The 16,418-nt window shown below is 64.8% G+C and overlaps 1 protein-coding gene across 1 annotated transcript; it reads right to left on the reverse strand.

Moving 5' to 3' along the window:
* Positions 1 to 3,530: 3,530 nt before the first annotated feature.
* LOC129151908 (uncharacterized) lies at positions 3,531 to 15,858 on the reverse strand. Its single transcript, XM_054728515.1, has 2 exons — positions 15,702 to 15,858; positions 3,531 to 4,306 (listed from the first exon to the last, which is right to left on the reverse strand). Exons 1-2 carry the CDS (start codon positions 15,856 to 15,858, stop codon positions 3,531 to 3,533), a joined length of 933 nt encoding a protein of 310 aa, XP_054584490.1.
* Positions 15,859 to 16,418: the final 560 nt, after the last annotated feature.

A 16,418-nucleotide genomic window follows, 5' to 3' on the forward strand; every position in this document is an offset into this window, starting at 1 on the left:
CCGTGACCTTCGGCACCAGAACCAGCCAACTGAGGGGGAGGATGAGTGAAAGGCCAAGTGAGCATTTGCTGGGCACTGGACTGAGAATTTATCTGTGGCCCTGGGCAGTGTGGCTCAGTGGCTGAGCCTCGTCCCAGGCACCAGGAGGTCACAGGTTCGATTCCGGGTCAGGGCACATGCCTGGGTTGCGGGCTCGATCCCCAGTGTGGGGCGTGCAGGAGGCAGCCGACCCATGATTCCCTCTGATCACTCATGTTTCTCTCTCTCTCTCCCTCTCCCTTCCTCCCTCTAAACGTCAATAAAAAATACATTTTAAAGTCGATGTATCTCCAACACCAAAGGCACAATCCAGGACGGACGCCTCACCCAGGAAGACCTGGCGATGGCAACAAACCCGGGAAAGGTGCCCACAGCCTATTCCTCCAACAGCCGCTCTCGGGGTGACACTCTGGAGTCGGTGCGCCAAGAAACAGAAGCACATTCAAGTGCGAGACCCCGAACCTTAAAAAATCATAATCAGCCAACGTCAGCGTGTGAAAGGGAGGCAGGAGCGTGTAAAGGCATTCAACCCATTTCCTTCCCAGTTCAGAGTTCAAACACACCGACCAAAGCTAACGGAGCAGGATGCGGGGGCAAAATAACTCAGGATGACGCTACGGTGGCCACGTCCGGGGAAGTTAAAAGCAGGAGTGCTCATCCGGGGGGCAGGGGGGAGGGCGGGGGGCAGGGGGGGAGGACGGGGGGCAGGGGGGAGGGCGGGGGGCAGGGGGAGGACGGGGGGCAGGGGGGAGGGCGGGGGGGCAGGGGGAGGACGGGGGGCAGGGGGGAGGGCGGGGGGCAGGGGGGAGGGCGGGGGGCAGGGGGGAGGGCGGGGGGCAGGGGGGAGGGGGCAGGGGGGAGGGCAGGGGGGGAGGACGGGGGACAGGGGGGAGGGCGGGGGGCAGGAGGGGAGGATGGGGAACAGGGGGGAGGGCGGGGGGCAGGAGGGGAGGACGGGGCACAGGGGGGAGGACGGGGGACGGGGGGGAGGACGGGGGACGGGGGGGAGGGTAGGGGGCAGGGGGGAGGACGGGGGTAGGGGGGAGGGGGGCAGGGGGGAAGGCAGGGGGAGGGGGAGGATGGGGGGCAGGGGGAGGGCGGGGGGGAGGGCGGGGGTCTGTCTATAAAGAGAGCTGTTGTGGTTTGGAACCCTCGCTGCCGCTCAGAATTTTTTTTTCTTAATAATGTGTGTGAGGGCTTTTGTCATTTCAAAAGCTATTTTTGAACCATCGGGCATCTTTCTGTGAGGGAAGAAAACAGCTGAGGGATGAAGTCCGTGGAAATTTGTCTAAAGGCCTCATAATAGATGCGAATCACAAAGCATCGCTGGCAAGAATGAATCTTCGCAAAGCGAAACGCCTGGAAGTTTGGCTCCAACTGCCGGCCCGCCTCAGGGCGCCCCTCGAGCCGTCCTCATCGGACGCAGCGCCGGGTTCAAACGAGAACGCCGCACCTGTAACTGGAGGCAGCTGCAGCCTCTGACAAGGACTGATTGCCGGTGATGATGTCGGGGCCGTGAATTCACAGGCCACGCGTCTTCTACGGGGTTAGGGGGGGCCCTGGAAAGACGCCTCGTCTTCGCTGCTGACGCACCGCGTCCTCCCGTCACCTGTGCGCCATCGTGCTCGGAGCCGTGCCGTGTTCGTTAGCGCCGTGATGTGCAGGTGGAGGGGTGAAGGGCTAGCTGATGGCACGGGATTTCCCTGACCCGTCTCCATGGGCGACGCTGGCATGAGCTTCAGGCCGAGCTCTGGCAGAGAACGAGGCAGATCTGACTGCTCGCTCCCGGCACACGGAGAGTCCGCACTCGGTTAACGGCAGGGACTCCGGATGCTGGCGCTGGGTCAATCCCCGACCTGGGTCAGACCCCCCCAACCTAGGAGGGGTCTCTTCCTTGCTGCACGTTGGGGTCCCTGGGGCTGCAGACGTGGGGCTGGGGTAGTGAGCTGTCTCCTGCACCCTCGGCACCCCGTCCCTCGGCCTGTCTGAGCTCTCGGTCCTTCCTCGGCGTGGCCGGTTCTCGGCACACGTCCCCTTTCTCAGGGAAGGTGCCGGCACGCGCTCCTTGGTTCTGCTCCGCTACGCCCGCTGCTGGGCCGCGTCCCTCTGCCGAGGGCCGGACCCCCGGACGCCGGGCATGAGAAGACGGAGAGACCTGGGAAGTCGTGGGCATCAGAGCGTCTTCATTGCAGCCACGCAGCCATGCTGACAAGGAGCCGTCAGAGAAAGCAGTTCTTCAAAGCGGTTCTCGCCAACACGGCAGCAAACGGGAGCCAGACCGAGCCGAACAGCCGCGCCTGGTCAGTGGCACGGCTGCCCCCAGCGCAGCCAGCAGAGGAGCTGGTACCTGAGCCCCCGTCAGAGATGCTGTGCAGACAGAGCAGGCGCGCAGACCAGCTGCCTCTCGCCGGCTAGTCAGCGGCAACTTCCATACAAGCCCAAACACAGAGGCGCCACGCCGAACAGCGACCTGTGTTTGGGCTGCGAAAGGCATGCTTGCGCAGCACACAGCTTGCTGCGTCCTTGCTGTTGCGAATAGCAACTTAGCCTTAAACATCCTGACTAGGATTCCCGCACCCCAACTGGCCTTGAACATCAGGCGTACTCCGATCAGGGTTCCCACAGAAGGTATTCTACTTTCATAGTTAGGAGACAAAAAGGGATCACTTTTTAAAATATATATATTTTTGTATTGATTTCAGAGAGGAAGGGAGAGGGAGACATAGAAAATCAATGATGAGAGAGAATCATGGATCGGCTGCTTCCTGCATGCCCCCAACTAGGGATCGAACCTGCAACCCAGGCCTGTGCCCTGATGGGGAATCTAACTGTGACCTCCTGGTTTCTAGGTCGATGCTCAGCCACAGAGCCACGCCGGCCGGGCAGGGATCACGTTTTTAAAAACAATAGTGCAACAGATGACTCCGGGTCACAGAATCTCGGCGTGATGTCCTCCTCCCCTCTCCTGGGACTCGGGGCGATGAAGAGAAAGAGCCGGGCACTCAGGGCGCCCTGCGGCCTCACAGCGTCACTGGACTCAGGGGCGGACCTGCCATAAGTCTCTCCTTCTATCCCCGCACGCAGCAGGCGCGCAGTGGGCGTTTGGGGGGCAAGCATGCGCGATGCGTCTGCTCTGCGCTCGAAGGCCTGCTCTCTGCTCCGCGGGTGTCAGGGGAGTGGGGGGGGGAGGGTCACCCCCTCTTCCAGCTACGACAGCAGCGTTGACCCTCCTGGGACTTGGGGAGCCTCTGAGAGCGTGGAGCCACCGGGGAGGAGGCAGCCCCACCATCCCAGCCCCGGGAAACAGCCCAGAACCGGCAACAGGCACCGGAAACGCCCGTGAGCTGGAAGAGGCTCCTGTCCTAGAGCAGCCAGGCCTCAATCTGCAGGTGCCGCGTCAGGACACCGAGCACAGGCGTGTGGCCACCAAGCCCCTCTTCCACTTTGTCTACACCTGCTGGGGCCGGGGGCTCTGGGAGAAACCATCTCAGCTAGAAGCTACCTGGTGGGTCCATAGCTGGTGGGTCGATACCTGGTGGGTCGGTAGCTGGTGGGTCAATAGCTGGTGGATTGATAGCTGGTGGATTGATAGCTGGTGGGTCGGTAGCTGGTGGGTCGGAAGCTGGTGGACTGATACCTGGTGGGTCGGTAGCTGGCGGGTCGATAGCTGATGGATTGATAGCTGATGGATTGATAGCTGGTGGGTCGATAGCTGGTGGATCGGTAGCTGGTGGATTGATAGCTGGTGGGTCGGAAGCTGGTGGGTCGGAAGCTGGTGGGTCGGAAGCTGGTGGGTCAATAGCTGGTGGGTCGGAAGCTGGTGGACTGATACCTGGTGGGTCGGTAGCTGGCAGGTCGATAGCTGATGGATTGATAGCTGATGGATTGATAGCTGGCGGGTCGATAGCTGGTGGGTCGATAGCTGGTGGGTCGGTAGCTGGTGGGTCGATAGCTGGTGGGTCGGTAGCTGGTGGGTCGATAGCTGGTGGGTCGGAAGCTGGTGGACTGATAGCTGGTGGGTCGGTAGCTGGCGGGTCGATAGCTGATGGATTGATAGCTGGTGGGTCGATAGCTGGTGGGTCGATAGCTGGTGGGTCGATACCTGGTGGGTCGGTAGCTGGTGGGTCGGTAGCTGGTGGGTCAATAGCTGGTGGGTCGGTAGCTGGTGGGTCGGTAGCTGGTGGGTGGGTAGCTGGTGGGTCGGTAGCTGGTGGGTCGATGGCTGGTGGGTCGGTAGCTGGTGGGTCGATAGCTGGCGGGTCGATAGCTGGTGGGTCGATAGCTGGTGTGGCTCAATGGGTTTGCCTGTCCTGATAACACCTGCACTCCCTGGCCTCTGGCTGCACCAGGCACCCTGAGAATGTAGGTGACCAGCAGGCCGGGCAGCAGGGCTGTCCGGTAGAACGTGCATCTCCGCCCAGGAAGTCTGCTCTCGGACCCCGGCTCCCCACCCGGAACCCAGCGCGGGAGACGGTAAAGCTGACCACCGCCTCTCCGCCGGCCGGGCAGCCCTCCCACCTCAGACCGGCTCCCGGGGCGTGATCCTCACCGGCTCCTTGTCCCTCTCGCCATCGGGGAGGCTCAGCGGCTCGGACACCAGGCACTGCTTTCCCGGGACTTGCCTCCCACCCCCAGGCCCGTCCAGCGCTGGACGCTCCCTCGGTGCGCGGAACACACGACGGGAGCCGTTCATCACCGGGGGGTCGGACGCTGCTCGGCCGGATTGATGGTCCCTGGGCCCGGGATGAGTTAACTCCCGGGGCCGACGAGGCATTAAAAGGTGTGGCCGCCGCACCGGAGGCATTGGAGCCGGTGGCAGCTGAGCCCGGAAACTGGCCGGAGCCCCACGCGCCCCCCCCCCGCCCCAGTCTGCTGCTCTGGAACCTCTGGGCCCACCCAAGCGAGGAGGAGCTCGGGGCGAGTTGGCCTGTGAAACCGGAGACGAGTGTAAGACCGAGTTTCTGTTCACAATGAACTCAGGACACTGACACGGCTCCCAGCATTGTCCGTCTGTGTCGTGTGTGAGTTTACTCACTGCAGACCCTCCGCCCAGCACCCAGGGCCCCGCAGCTGGGTTCTCAGGGCCCTGCTGGACCTCACTGCTCATCCACTGCCACCCCCAGACCCACACTGTCACCCCCAGACCCACACTGTCACCCCAGACCCACACTGTCACCCCCAGACCCACACTGTCACCCCCAGACCCACACTGTCACCCCCAGACCCACACTGTCACCCCCGACCCACACTGTCACCCCCAGACCCACACTGTCACCCCAGACCCACACTGTCACCCCCAGATCCACGCTGTCACCCCCAGACCCACACTGTCACCCCCAGACCCACACTGTCACCCCCAGATCCACACTGTCACCCCAGACCCACACTGTCACCCCCAGATCCACACTGTCACCCCCAGACCCATGCTGTCACCCCCAGATCCACACTGTCACCCCAGACCCACACTGTCACCCCCAGACCCACACTGTCACCCCAGACCCACACTGTCACCCCAGACCCACACTGTCACCCCCAGACCCACCCTGTCACCCCAGATCCACACTGTCACCCCCAGACCCACACTGTCACCCCAGACCCACACTGTCACCCCCAGATCCACGCTGTCACCCCAGACCCACGCTGTCACCCCCGACCCACACTGTCACCCCCAGACCCACACTGTCACCCCAGATCCACGCTGTCACCCCAGATCCACACTGTCACTCCAGACCCACGCTGTCACCCCAGACCCACACTGTCACCCCAGATCCACACTGTCACCCCAGATCCACGCTGTCACCCCAGATCCACACTGTCACCCCAGACCCACACTGTCACCCCAGACCCACACTGTCACCCCCAGACCCATGCTGTCACCCCCAGACCGACGCTGTCACCCCAGACCCACACTGTCACCCCAGACCCACACTGTCACCCCCCAGACCCATGCTGTCACCCCCAGACCGACGCTGTCACCCCAAATCCACACTGTCACCCCAGACCCACACTGCCACCCCCAGACCCACACTGTAACCCCAGACCCACACTGTCACCCCAGAACCACACTGTCACCCCCAGACCCATGCTGTCACCCCCAGACCCATGCTGTCACCCCCAGACCGACGCTGTCACCCCAGATCCACACTGTCACCCCCAGACCCACACTGTCACCCCAGACCCACACTGTCACCCCAGAACCACACTGTCACCCCCAGACCCATGCTGTCACCCCCAGACCCATGCTGTCACCCCCAGACCGACGCTGTCACCCCCGATCCACACTGTCACCCCCAGACCCACACTGTCACCCCAGACCCACGCTGTCACCCCAGACCCACGCTGTCACCCTCAGATCCACGCTGTCACCCCCAGACCCACGCTGTCACCCCCAGATCCACACTGTCACCCCAGACCCACGCTGTCACCCCAGACCCACACTGTCACCCCAGATCCACACTGTCACCCCAGATCCACGCTGTCACTCCAGATCCACACTGTCACCCCAGACCCACACTGTCACCCCCAGACCCATGCTGTCACCCCCAGACCGACGCTGTCACCCCAGATCCACACTGTCACCCCAGACCCACACTGCCACCCCCAGACCCACACTGTCACCCCAGACCCACACTGTCACCCCAGAACCACACTGTCACCCCCAGACCCATGCTGTCACCCCCAGACCCATGCTGTCACCCCCAGACCGACGCTGTCACCCCAGACCCACACTGCCACCCCCAGACCCCACTGTCACCCCAGACCCACACTGTCACCCCAGAACCACACTGTCACCCCCAGACCCATGCTGTCACCCCCAGACCCATGCTGTCACCCCCAGACCGACGCTGTCACCCCAGATCCACACTGTCACCCCCAGACCCACACTGTCACCCCAGACCCACACTGTCACCCCAGAACCACACTGTCACCCCCAGACCCACACTGTCACCCCAGACCCACACTGTCACCCCCAGACCCATGCTGTCACCCCCAGACCGACGCTGTCACCCCAGATCCACACTGTCACCCCAGACCCACGCTGTCACCCCAGACCCACACTGTCACCCCAGATCCACACTGTCACCCCAGATCCACGCTGTCACTCCAGATCCACACTGTCACCCCAGACCCACACTGTCACCCCCAGATCCACACTGTCACCCCAGACCCACACTGTCACCCCAGATCCACACTGTCACCCCCAGATCCACACTGTCACCCCAGATCCACACTGTCACCCCCAGACCCACGCTGTCACCCCCAGATCCACACAGTCACCCCCAGACCCACACTGTCACCCCAGACCCACACTGTCACCCCAGACCCACGCTGTCACCCCCAGATCCACGCTGTCACCCCAGACCCACGCTGTCACCCCCGACCCACACTGTCACCCCCAGACCGACGCTCAATGGGTTTGCCTGTCCTGATAACACCTGCACTCCCAGATCCACACTGTCACCCCCAGACTGCACCCCCAGATAACACCTGCACTCCCAGATCCACGCTGTCATCCACGCTGTCATCCACACTGTCACCCCAGACCCACACTGTCCCCCCAGATCCACACTGTCACCCCCAGACCCACACTGTCACCCCCAGATCCACGCTGTCACCCCCAGACCCACGCTGTCACCCCCAGATCCACGCTGTCACCCCCAGACCCACACTGTCACCCCCAGACCCACACTGTCACCCCCAGACCCAGGCAGGTGCACACAGAACAGGGACCTCACTGGTGCTAAAGGCCATTTCTGGGTTCAGGCCCCCGAGAGCCGGCAGCACCCCACGGCGTTCCTCTGGCCGCACCGCGGAGCCCCGGCGTCAGCCAGCAGCCCCTCCATCAGAGGGAAGAGCGGCCACGGGCGGGGCTCGGGCAGGGCGCCCCGGGCTGGGCCACAGCCGCCCCCCAACTCCCGGGAAACCTCGTCCTGGGAGACACCGGGCGGGGGAGTCCCCTGCCGCCCCCTCCCGGCTGTAACCGCACAGACAGGGCACCAGGACGGGGGGGGGGGGGGGGGGCGGGGGGGCGCTGGGACCTCCATCCGAGACACCAGCCGCGCCTGTGGCACGGGGACGGGGAGCGCCAGGCTCTGGGAACCCAGCTCCGGTCACCCCTCCCCGGACACGTTCCCACCGAGCACACAGCGTCCTAGTGAGGGACTCACAGCCCCGGCCCGGCCCACCTTGACCCAGATACTGAATGCAGCCTCGGCTCAGCAGGGCTCTCGGCGCGGCCTCGGGGGAGGGGGGGGGGGGGGGGGGGGGAGCTTCCGCACAGGACGCGCTCGCGTGGACAGGTCCGAGCAGCGGGCTGAGGGAGGCAGCACTGAGGCCACACGGCCCGTCGGAGGAGGACACGGGACACGGTCCGGTCCCCCCGCAGGCCCCATGGCACAGGGAGGAGGCCCGCGTCCCCGGGTCCCTGGCGCACAGTAGGGCAGGGACGCCAGCCACCAGCCTTCACCCTGCGAGCCCCGGGCCACGGAGGAGACCACAGCCCCGCCCCGGGGCGCCGCACACTCAGCAAAAACGCATCCAGGCGAGGGCTCTGGGCAGGAAATGTCACGGAGAGTGATCTCCACGGCAACCAGGAACCGAAAGCCTCAGGCTCAAAACCCAACACCCTGCCCCCCCCCCCCCAGCCCTTCAGAGCCCCCGGCAGGCGAGCCTGAGGCCTGGACGTGGAGCCATCTCCCCTCCCCCAGCATCAGCACCCGCCTCGCCCACCCCCAGGGCCACCCCGCCCTCCCAGCAAAGCCAGGGCAGGGCTGCGGGAGCCGGTGGCTCTACACACCAGGCGGAGCACCGCGGGGGGGCTGCGACCTTGACCCTGACCTCGGGCCATTGTGCTGCCCATTCCGAGAGGGGCAATGGGCAAGGTGGCTGCTGGGACCGAGGGGGGGGACCTGAAGCACTCGCATCCCAGGGAGCTCTCCGGGCGTCCTGGGCCCGCTCTGGAGGGACACCGAGGGCAGCAGGCTGGGCACTGGGCGCCTGGAGGGGCGGGAAGCCACAGGGGGGAAACTGAGTCCCGGGGCGGGCAAGGTCTGCCCGAGTCGCCTGCGCACCTACCTGGCTGGCGTGGGAATTCCTCCCGCTCCTGCCGTGGGCTGGGCGTCCTGGGATGTACCTGCCTGGCCTGGAGGTCGCTGGGGGGCCCAGGCTGGGGGGCGCGGGAGCTTGTGGGATCCAGGTGGGGTGGCGGCGCCTCTCCAGGCTGCACCCACGCCTGGGTGACCGCAGCACCCACAGGGCAGCTGGGCGCCCTCCTCTCTCCACACCGCCCTGCCCCGCCCCCCAAACCCAAAAAAGCCTCCTCCCGCTCCCTGCACTGGGCTCACCGCCCCACCTGCCTGCCCGGCCTGCACACCAGGACCCGAGGGGCTCCCCAGGGCGGCCAGGAGGGGCAGGTGGGGAGGTGAGGCCAGGGCGGGCCGGGCGGCGCCGAGAACCAGCCCAGTCCCAGCCCCCGCCAGGCTCCTTCCCGCGCTGCTCAGTCCCTAACGGGAAGGGACCCGGAGCCAGAGCCTGTGGCCGGCCGGAGAGGAGGAGGCAGCGGGGTCCTCCCATGGCCACGCACCCCCAGCTGGAGGCCGAGAAACCGGCTCCGATCACACCCCTGAGGTCAGGGAGAGACACCCGCCCACCTGCCCCTCACCCCCACCTGCCCCTCACCCCCGGCCTCACCCCCACCTGCCCCTCACCCCCACCTGCCCCTCACCCCCGGCCTCACCCCCACCTGCCCCTCACCCCCGGCCTCATTGCCAGAACTCCTCCTCGCTCACCTGGGGCTGCGCCTCCAGTGTCCCCTGGCTCCTTCCTGTGGGTCTTTTTTGGCTCCTTCCTGTTGAAATAAAGGTTTCACCGGGTGAGGCCTGTGGACGAGCCCCCACCTCCCTCCCACCGTCGGCCTCCTACCCAGTGAGGTCGCCCTCCGGGGCTGATCCCCAGAGCGGCCTGGACACCCAGCGCTGGGCTGAGCATCAACCTGTGAACCAGGGGGTCAGGGTTCGATTCCTGGTCAGGGCACAGGCCTGGGTTGTGGGCTGGATCCTGAGTAGGTGGCGTGCGGGAGGCAGCCCCTCAGTGATGTCATCAGTGATGTTTCTCCCTCTCCCTTCCTCTCTCTGAAATCAATAAAGGATAATATATACACATGTTCCTAAAATGACCAACAATCAGAAGCGGTCCGAAGCCACACCCTTTCCCGGTCGCTTTAGGGGGTCGTCGCTCAGAAGGACTCGTGGGAGCGTCTGGTGTGTCCGATGCGCAGGTGTGCCCCGGGGAGTCCTGGGAGGAAACGTGACGGGGGGGGGGGAACGCGGGGCAGTTCCACGGTGGACGAGACCAACGCAATTTCAGGAGCCGCGTGGAAGCTCGGGGACCCGTGGCCTCTGAAAGCGCCACGCGCAGGGCTGACGGGCTCATGCGGGAGGGGACCCCCCTCAGTTCCCCGGGGAACGTGGCTCCCCGCTGCTCCGAGCTCGTGTTTGAGGGAGTGGGCGTGGGTGGCGGGGCAGGGGGTGAGTGCCCGAGTGTCATGCCCGGAGGCCTGAGGTGGGACCCCGACGGCATTTCGGAGCCTGAACTCCATCGTGCCAATTTGGGGGGTTGCACCCTGGCCGTGGGTCCCTGCAGAGTGAGGGGCCGCTGCCGGCCGGGCTCAGGTGTGGCACCAGCGTCCTAGATCCACGTCCTTCCTCCCCTCCACGGGACCTCAGTGATGGCGTGAGCAAGGCAACCCTGAGTCAGCGTGAAATACGCCGTGGACACGACACGGACCTATGCGACCAGAGGGGGGCGGTGGCTGCACGGCGCGTCCGTCTGCCGGTCACCGGTGCCCACAGCACATCGACGCGTCCCTCGCCCCCACTCGAAGCGGGCTCCTAGTCTACACCAGCCACCACGAGCGGAGACACGTGCAGCCGGCCCAGGCCCAGAGGCCTGTGCGCTGACCAGGAATCGAACCCTGACCCCCTGGTTCACAGGCCGACGCTCCACCCCTGAGCCGCAGGGGCTGGGCATGACTTCCGGTCTCTGAAACACGGCTTGTCCTGAGGTGAGCTCCTTATTCAGGGACTGGGCCGCCCCGCCGGCGTCTGCTCATGCCGGGCGCTGAGCGTGGTGAGTGCGTGCCCAGCCCCGTGTCCTGCTCCCCGCACTGGCTGCAGGGGGTCCCTCAGAGGAACTGTGTGTGCCCCGGAGGCCCCGCCCACTCCCCCAAAGCCACCCACCCAATTAGAGTCACCCCCACAGAGCAGGGCGGCCCCCAGTCTCCTGCAAGCCTGCAGTGGCTCAGATTAAATAAAAACTGCCGTCTACAAGGCCGGTTGTTCCCCGAGGACACGAGCCAATAAATCAATAAATCAAAGGCCGGCCAGGGCCCGCCGCCGCCTTCCTCGCTCTCTGCTCCCCGCTGTTCCGAGGCCAGTGGCTCCAGACCTGCAGGCTTCATTGACTGAAGCCTTGAGGCCTGGAGTCTCCCGTTTTCAGCTGGATTCCGACTCACTGACTTAGCCCTTGAATTAAAACAAAAACTTGCCAAAGAGCTAGACCCGTGGTCAGCAAACCGCGGCTCGAGAGCCACATGTGGCTCTTTGGCCCCTTGAGTGTGGCTCTTCCACAAAATACCACGTGCGGGCACGCACATACATAATCGTTGTACTGTTGGTATTTGGCTCTGTTGACTGATGAGTTTGCCGACCACTGATTAGACCCTTCGGCCCGGCCCCACCGGCCCCGTGACACCCTCCCACCTGGTGTCACCGGCCAGGGCACTCCAACGTCTGAATGAACGTCGCGTCTTGTCTGGCAACCATGGCGGCGGCCTTGACGGAGGGCCCACCGCAAACACGGCACAGGGCCGCTCCGTGTCTCCGCGGGCGGAGGCCGTGCTCCGTGTGGCTTGTTTTCTGGCCTGAAATGCCCTCCGCCCGCCTCCAAGTCCTGCTCGTGGTCCGGCACCGAGGCCGGTCCCCTCCCGCGGCCGCTGCAGCGCACACCGGCCTCCTCGCCTCGGGCCAGCCGCCCTGCCCGCCTTCCGTTTAGCATCCAATCCCCAGGCTGCCGGCGGCCCCAGGGTTCCGAGGGGCTGCTCTGGCCTCCCCGTGGGACCGCGCGGGAGGGCCTGTCTTCACGTCTGGTGCTCTTCCTGGGTCCAGCCCGCGAGGGGCTCAGGGTCCTCGGCGGTCGGTTCATTAGATCTCCGCCGGCCTCAGGCTCCCGGCGGCGGGGTGGGCACCGAGTCAGAGCCGCCAAGCCGGTCCAGGTGAAGGTCACGGTGGACAGCACACAGCGCCCCGGCCGGCCGCAGTCAGGCCACCGTCCACCAGCCAGCCGGGCCCTGCCCCCACCCGGAGCCCGGCCCCTCTGGCCGCCGCGGGGAGAGAGCCGCGTCCGCAAACGGAAGCAGCCGTCCTCTCTCGGCCTCTCGCCCCTGGAGCCCGGCACCTGCGCCCAGCCCGCTGGGCCGCCCGCTCCGCCCACTGCGCTCGGCCTGGGCGTCCGGACGCTGCCTGCCCTTCTGAGGAAGAGGCGCGGCGCACTCTGATGGCCGCCCTGCGCTGTCCCTCGCAGCGGCCCGTCCAGAGCGGCCGTGGCTGCACGCGTGGCTGAGACGTGTCTTCCAAGAACGGCGAGATGAAGACAGGGTTCTGGAAACGGGATGGAATATTATTCCGCCTCATCAAAGGAGACCTGCCTTCGCAGCAGCACAGCGGCACGTGCAGGACATGGAGCTAGTGATTCCAGCCGGGCACCGAGCAGGGAAACTGCGTGACCTGACTCACGTGGAATCTTTGAAAATCAGATGCCGAGAAGCAGAGAGCAGAGCCGTGGGGGGGGGGGGGGGGGAGGAATGTAGGTTAAAGGGGCAGAGCTGCAGTCATGCGGGGCGGGCAGGTCTAGAGAGCTGACACGCAGCAGGCAGAGTTGATCGGGCTCTTGAATACCTGAAATTTGCTGACAGACTGGATTTCAGGGGCTCTCATCACAAAAGAAATACATCAGCCCAGTCGGCGTGGCTCAGGGGTTGGACGCTGACCTACGGACCAGGAGGTCAGGGTTCGATTCCCGCTCAGGGCGCAGGCCCAGGTTGTGGGCTCAGTCCCAGTGGGGGGTGTGCAGGAGGCAGCTGATGTCTCTCATCGATGTTTCTAACTCTCTACCCCTCTCCCTTCCTCTCTGTAAAAAATCAATAAAATATATTTTAAAAAAAGAAAAGAAATACATCTGCCCAGTCGGCGTGGCTCAGGGGTTGGACGCTGACCTACGGACCAGGAGGTCAGGGTTCGATTCCCGCTCAGGGCACAGGCCCAGGTTGTGGGCTCCGTCCCCAGTGGGGGGTGGGGGGTGCAGGAGGCGGCCGGTCCATGATTCTCTCTCATCACGGATGTTTCTCTCTCTCCCTCTCCCTTCCTCTCTGACGTCAGTAAAAACATATTTAAAAACAAAAGAAATGCACCTGCTCCGTGAGGAGGCTGTGCTCACCGGCTTGGCTGTCAGCGTTTCGCTGGTACAGTCGGTCCTCGGGTACGTCGGAGACCCGTTCCTACGGCGACGTAACGCGGTTTCCGCCGTAAGTCGGGACCCACCTCCATCAGCACCCACGTCACTCACGTGGAGCACACTCAGACACAGCGGCAATGAAGTGACACAGTGAAAAAATGTAAAAGGAAGATAATGCCTGACCGTTACTTGTGGCAAATAAATCATAAAAAGCACAAAGCACATACGTACAGACGTGGAAATGACGGAACTTTCTTTTTATAAATAAACTAGAGGCCCGGTGCACGAAATTCGTGCACTGGGGAGGGTGTCCCTCAGCCCAGCTTGCACCCTCTCTAATATGGGACCCCTCGGGGGATGTCCAACTGCAGGTTTAGGCCCGATTCCACAGGAATCGGGCCTAAACCTGCAGTTGGACATCCCTCTCACAATCTGGGACTGCTGGCTCCTAACTGCTCACCTACCTGCCTGATTGCCCCCTAAATGCTTCCTTGCTGGCCTGATTGCCCCCTAACTGCTCCTCTGCGGGCCTGATTGCCCCCAAATACCCTCCCCTGCTGGCCTGATCACCCCCAAGGCTTTTATTAGTATAAATGGGAGATGGCGACGTAACCACGAAACGACGTACGTCACTTCCGACGTACCCCGAGGACCGCCTGCACGTGTGTATTGACACCTTAGGGATATGCAATATTTTTAAAATTAAAAGTGAGTTGTTAACTATACCAGGATGCCTGCATAATTAAAAAAAAAAAAAAAGTGAAAGACGCACCTCCCGGGAGAGCGCGTGACCTCCCGGGGCGGCCCGGCCAGTAGGTTTGCACCCAAGTCGAGGCGGGAAGGACGGGAAGAGCTGGCCGACCCCGGGGCGGCTGAGACCCGCAGGCGTAGCCCGCGGCGGCCTGGGGGCTTCCTTCTCCGCCCCGACCGACGGGTCTGCCGGGGCGGCCGGCATTGCCCGCGCTCCTGGTTTCCGTGGCCCTTCACCCACCCAGCAGTCATCTGTGCCGCGTCCTGGCTGGCACAGGGGGCGAAGCTGAGCAGGCCGGGGACGCGCCCGCGGGGCTCCCACGGGGAGGTGCGCTGAGCGGTCGCTTCCTGACAGGCCGTCCAGGTGACGAGGGGGCTCGTCAGGTGACTTCCTGGCCGGGTCACCGACCGTGAAATGTGAGGGAACAGAGACTTCCCACAATCACGTCCTTCCGCTGAGGCCGTTGGTGTGTCTTTGAAACGTGTTTTGAATGACACAGTGTGTCAGACACGTGACTGTCACACCAATAACATGACCAACAGCCACGGAAGCCTGCAGACCGGGGAGCGCAGGCCTGACTCGCAGTCCTGCCTCGAGAGACGCCGAGGGGGTTCCGCGCAGGGCCAGGCACCGAGCCGTCGGCAGGCAGCGGCCCGGGCCGGGCTCAGGCGCGGGCAGTCCTCCTCGCGGCCTGCCGTGGATGTAGCGTGGGGGCTGAGCCGTCCCTGAAGTTAAAGTCGGCCCCGTGTGTGGCCAGAGCCCCGGGCGAGGCCGCAGCTGTGGGGGTCAGAGGCCGGGCCTGAGAACCAGCCTGACTCACACCCACAGGAAGCGGGGTGAGCGCCCACGGGTCGATGTGCTGTTCAAACAAGACGCGGCCGCCACGGGCACCGGCACTCCTCCCACGGCCAACATGCGCCCACGCAGCCAGGGGCCCGGGAGCCGGATTCCAATCAGACGCCTGAGGCCACCTCGGAGGGCGGGGGCAGGGGCTGACTTCGCCGTGTCCTGTGCGAGGCCTGCCGCGCCCACAGCCGGGCGGGCGCTGGGGGAGGTCCCGGCTGGGCGCCGTCCCCGCCGTGGGCGACACCCGCCTCTGTCCCCTGAGCCCCTCCCTCTGTTCCCAGGTCCTCGCTCCTTCGGAAACAGGCTCACGGTTGGACGTGACCTCGCTGTGCACCTGGCGTCGGGCGGGTGTGTGGGAGAGCCGGGCTCCTCCCCCTCCCGCTGGAACTACAGTCTCACATGGAGCAGACTAACGTGGGTTCTTCCCAACGTGGGGGCCGAGCAGCAGGGCCAGGGCCAGCAGGGAAACTGAGGCTCAGAGGAGGTGAGGGGCTCGCCCGGCCAGGCTTGCCCAGAGAGCGAGGGCCCGAGTGCGTCTCCAGGCCGGTCCCCCCACCGAAGGGGGGTGTCTGGAAGCACAAAGCCCGGAGGGTAAGCGGCTGAACTTGGTGCCGAGCCACATCCACGCTGAGGTTCCGAGTCCTGGAGGCGGAGAGCCCGGTTGTGACTTCCCATGGCGCCGGCTCCACCCTGTGCTCACGCAGGCGCTCCATGGCGACGGCTGAGCCCCCTCCGTCCCAGGTGGTCCCAGCCCTCCCCCCCCACCCCGGGCGCTGAGCCACGTTCCCCTTTCCCAGCAGGTCACTGCGGGCCACACAGGGTCCACCTCGGGCAGCACCAGGTCCCTTCCTCTGGGCCCCTGCCCTCCTCCCCGCCCCACCTGCTCCGACCTTCTGGCCCCCTGGGGGGGTGACCATTCTCTCTGGCCGCCTCCCCAGAGGACAGGTAGGTCTCCCCTGCACCCCGGGGCAGCGGCCTTTCTCTGACCGGGCCATGGCCCTCCCCGGAGGGCGGGTCTCGGCCGGCGAGCGTCTGTGCCGCCCCTGTGACCGCAGAAGGAAGGAGGTCGTGGGGTCAGAGAAAACCCCACGAGGCCACACGCCTCACGGATGCGTCCTGAGGGGCCCTGGGGCAGACGTGTTGCCGTGGCCTGAGCCCTGAAGAAGTGGGGACACGGGTTCTCGTCCCGGCTCCACCACCAGCTCAGCAGGCAGCTCTGACGCCGTCGGTTAAACGCGCCTCGCCTCGGTCTCCCCGCTGCAGAGTGGGAGTT

This window comes from Eptesicus fuscus, chromosome 16, assembly GCF_027574615.1.
Source record: "Eptesicus fuscus isolate TK198812 chromosome 16, DD_ASM_mEF_20220401, whole genome shotgun sequence".
In the NCBI taxonomy this organism is placed as follows: domain Eukaryota; kingdom Metazoa; phylum Chordata; class Mammalia; order Chiroptera; family Vespertilionidae; genus Eptesicus; species Eptesicus fuscus.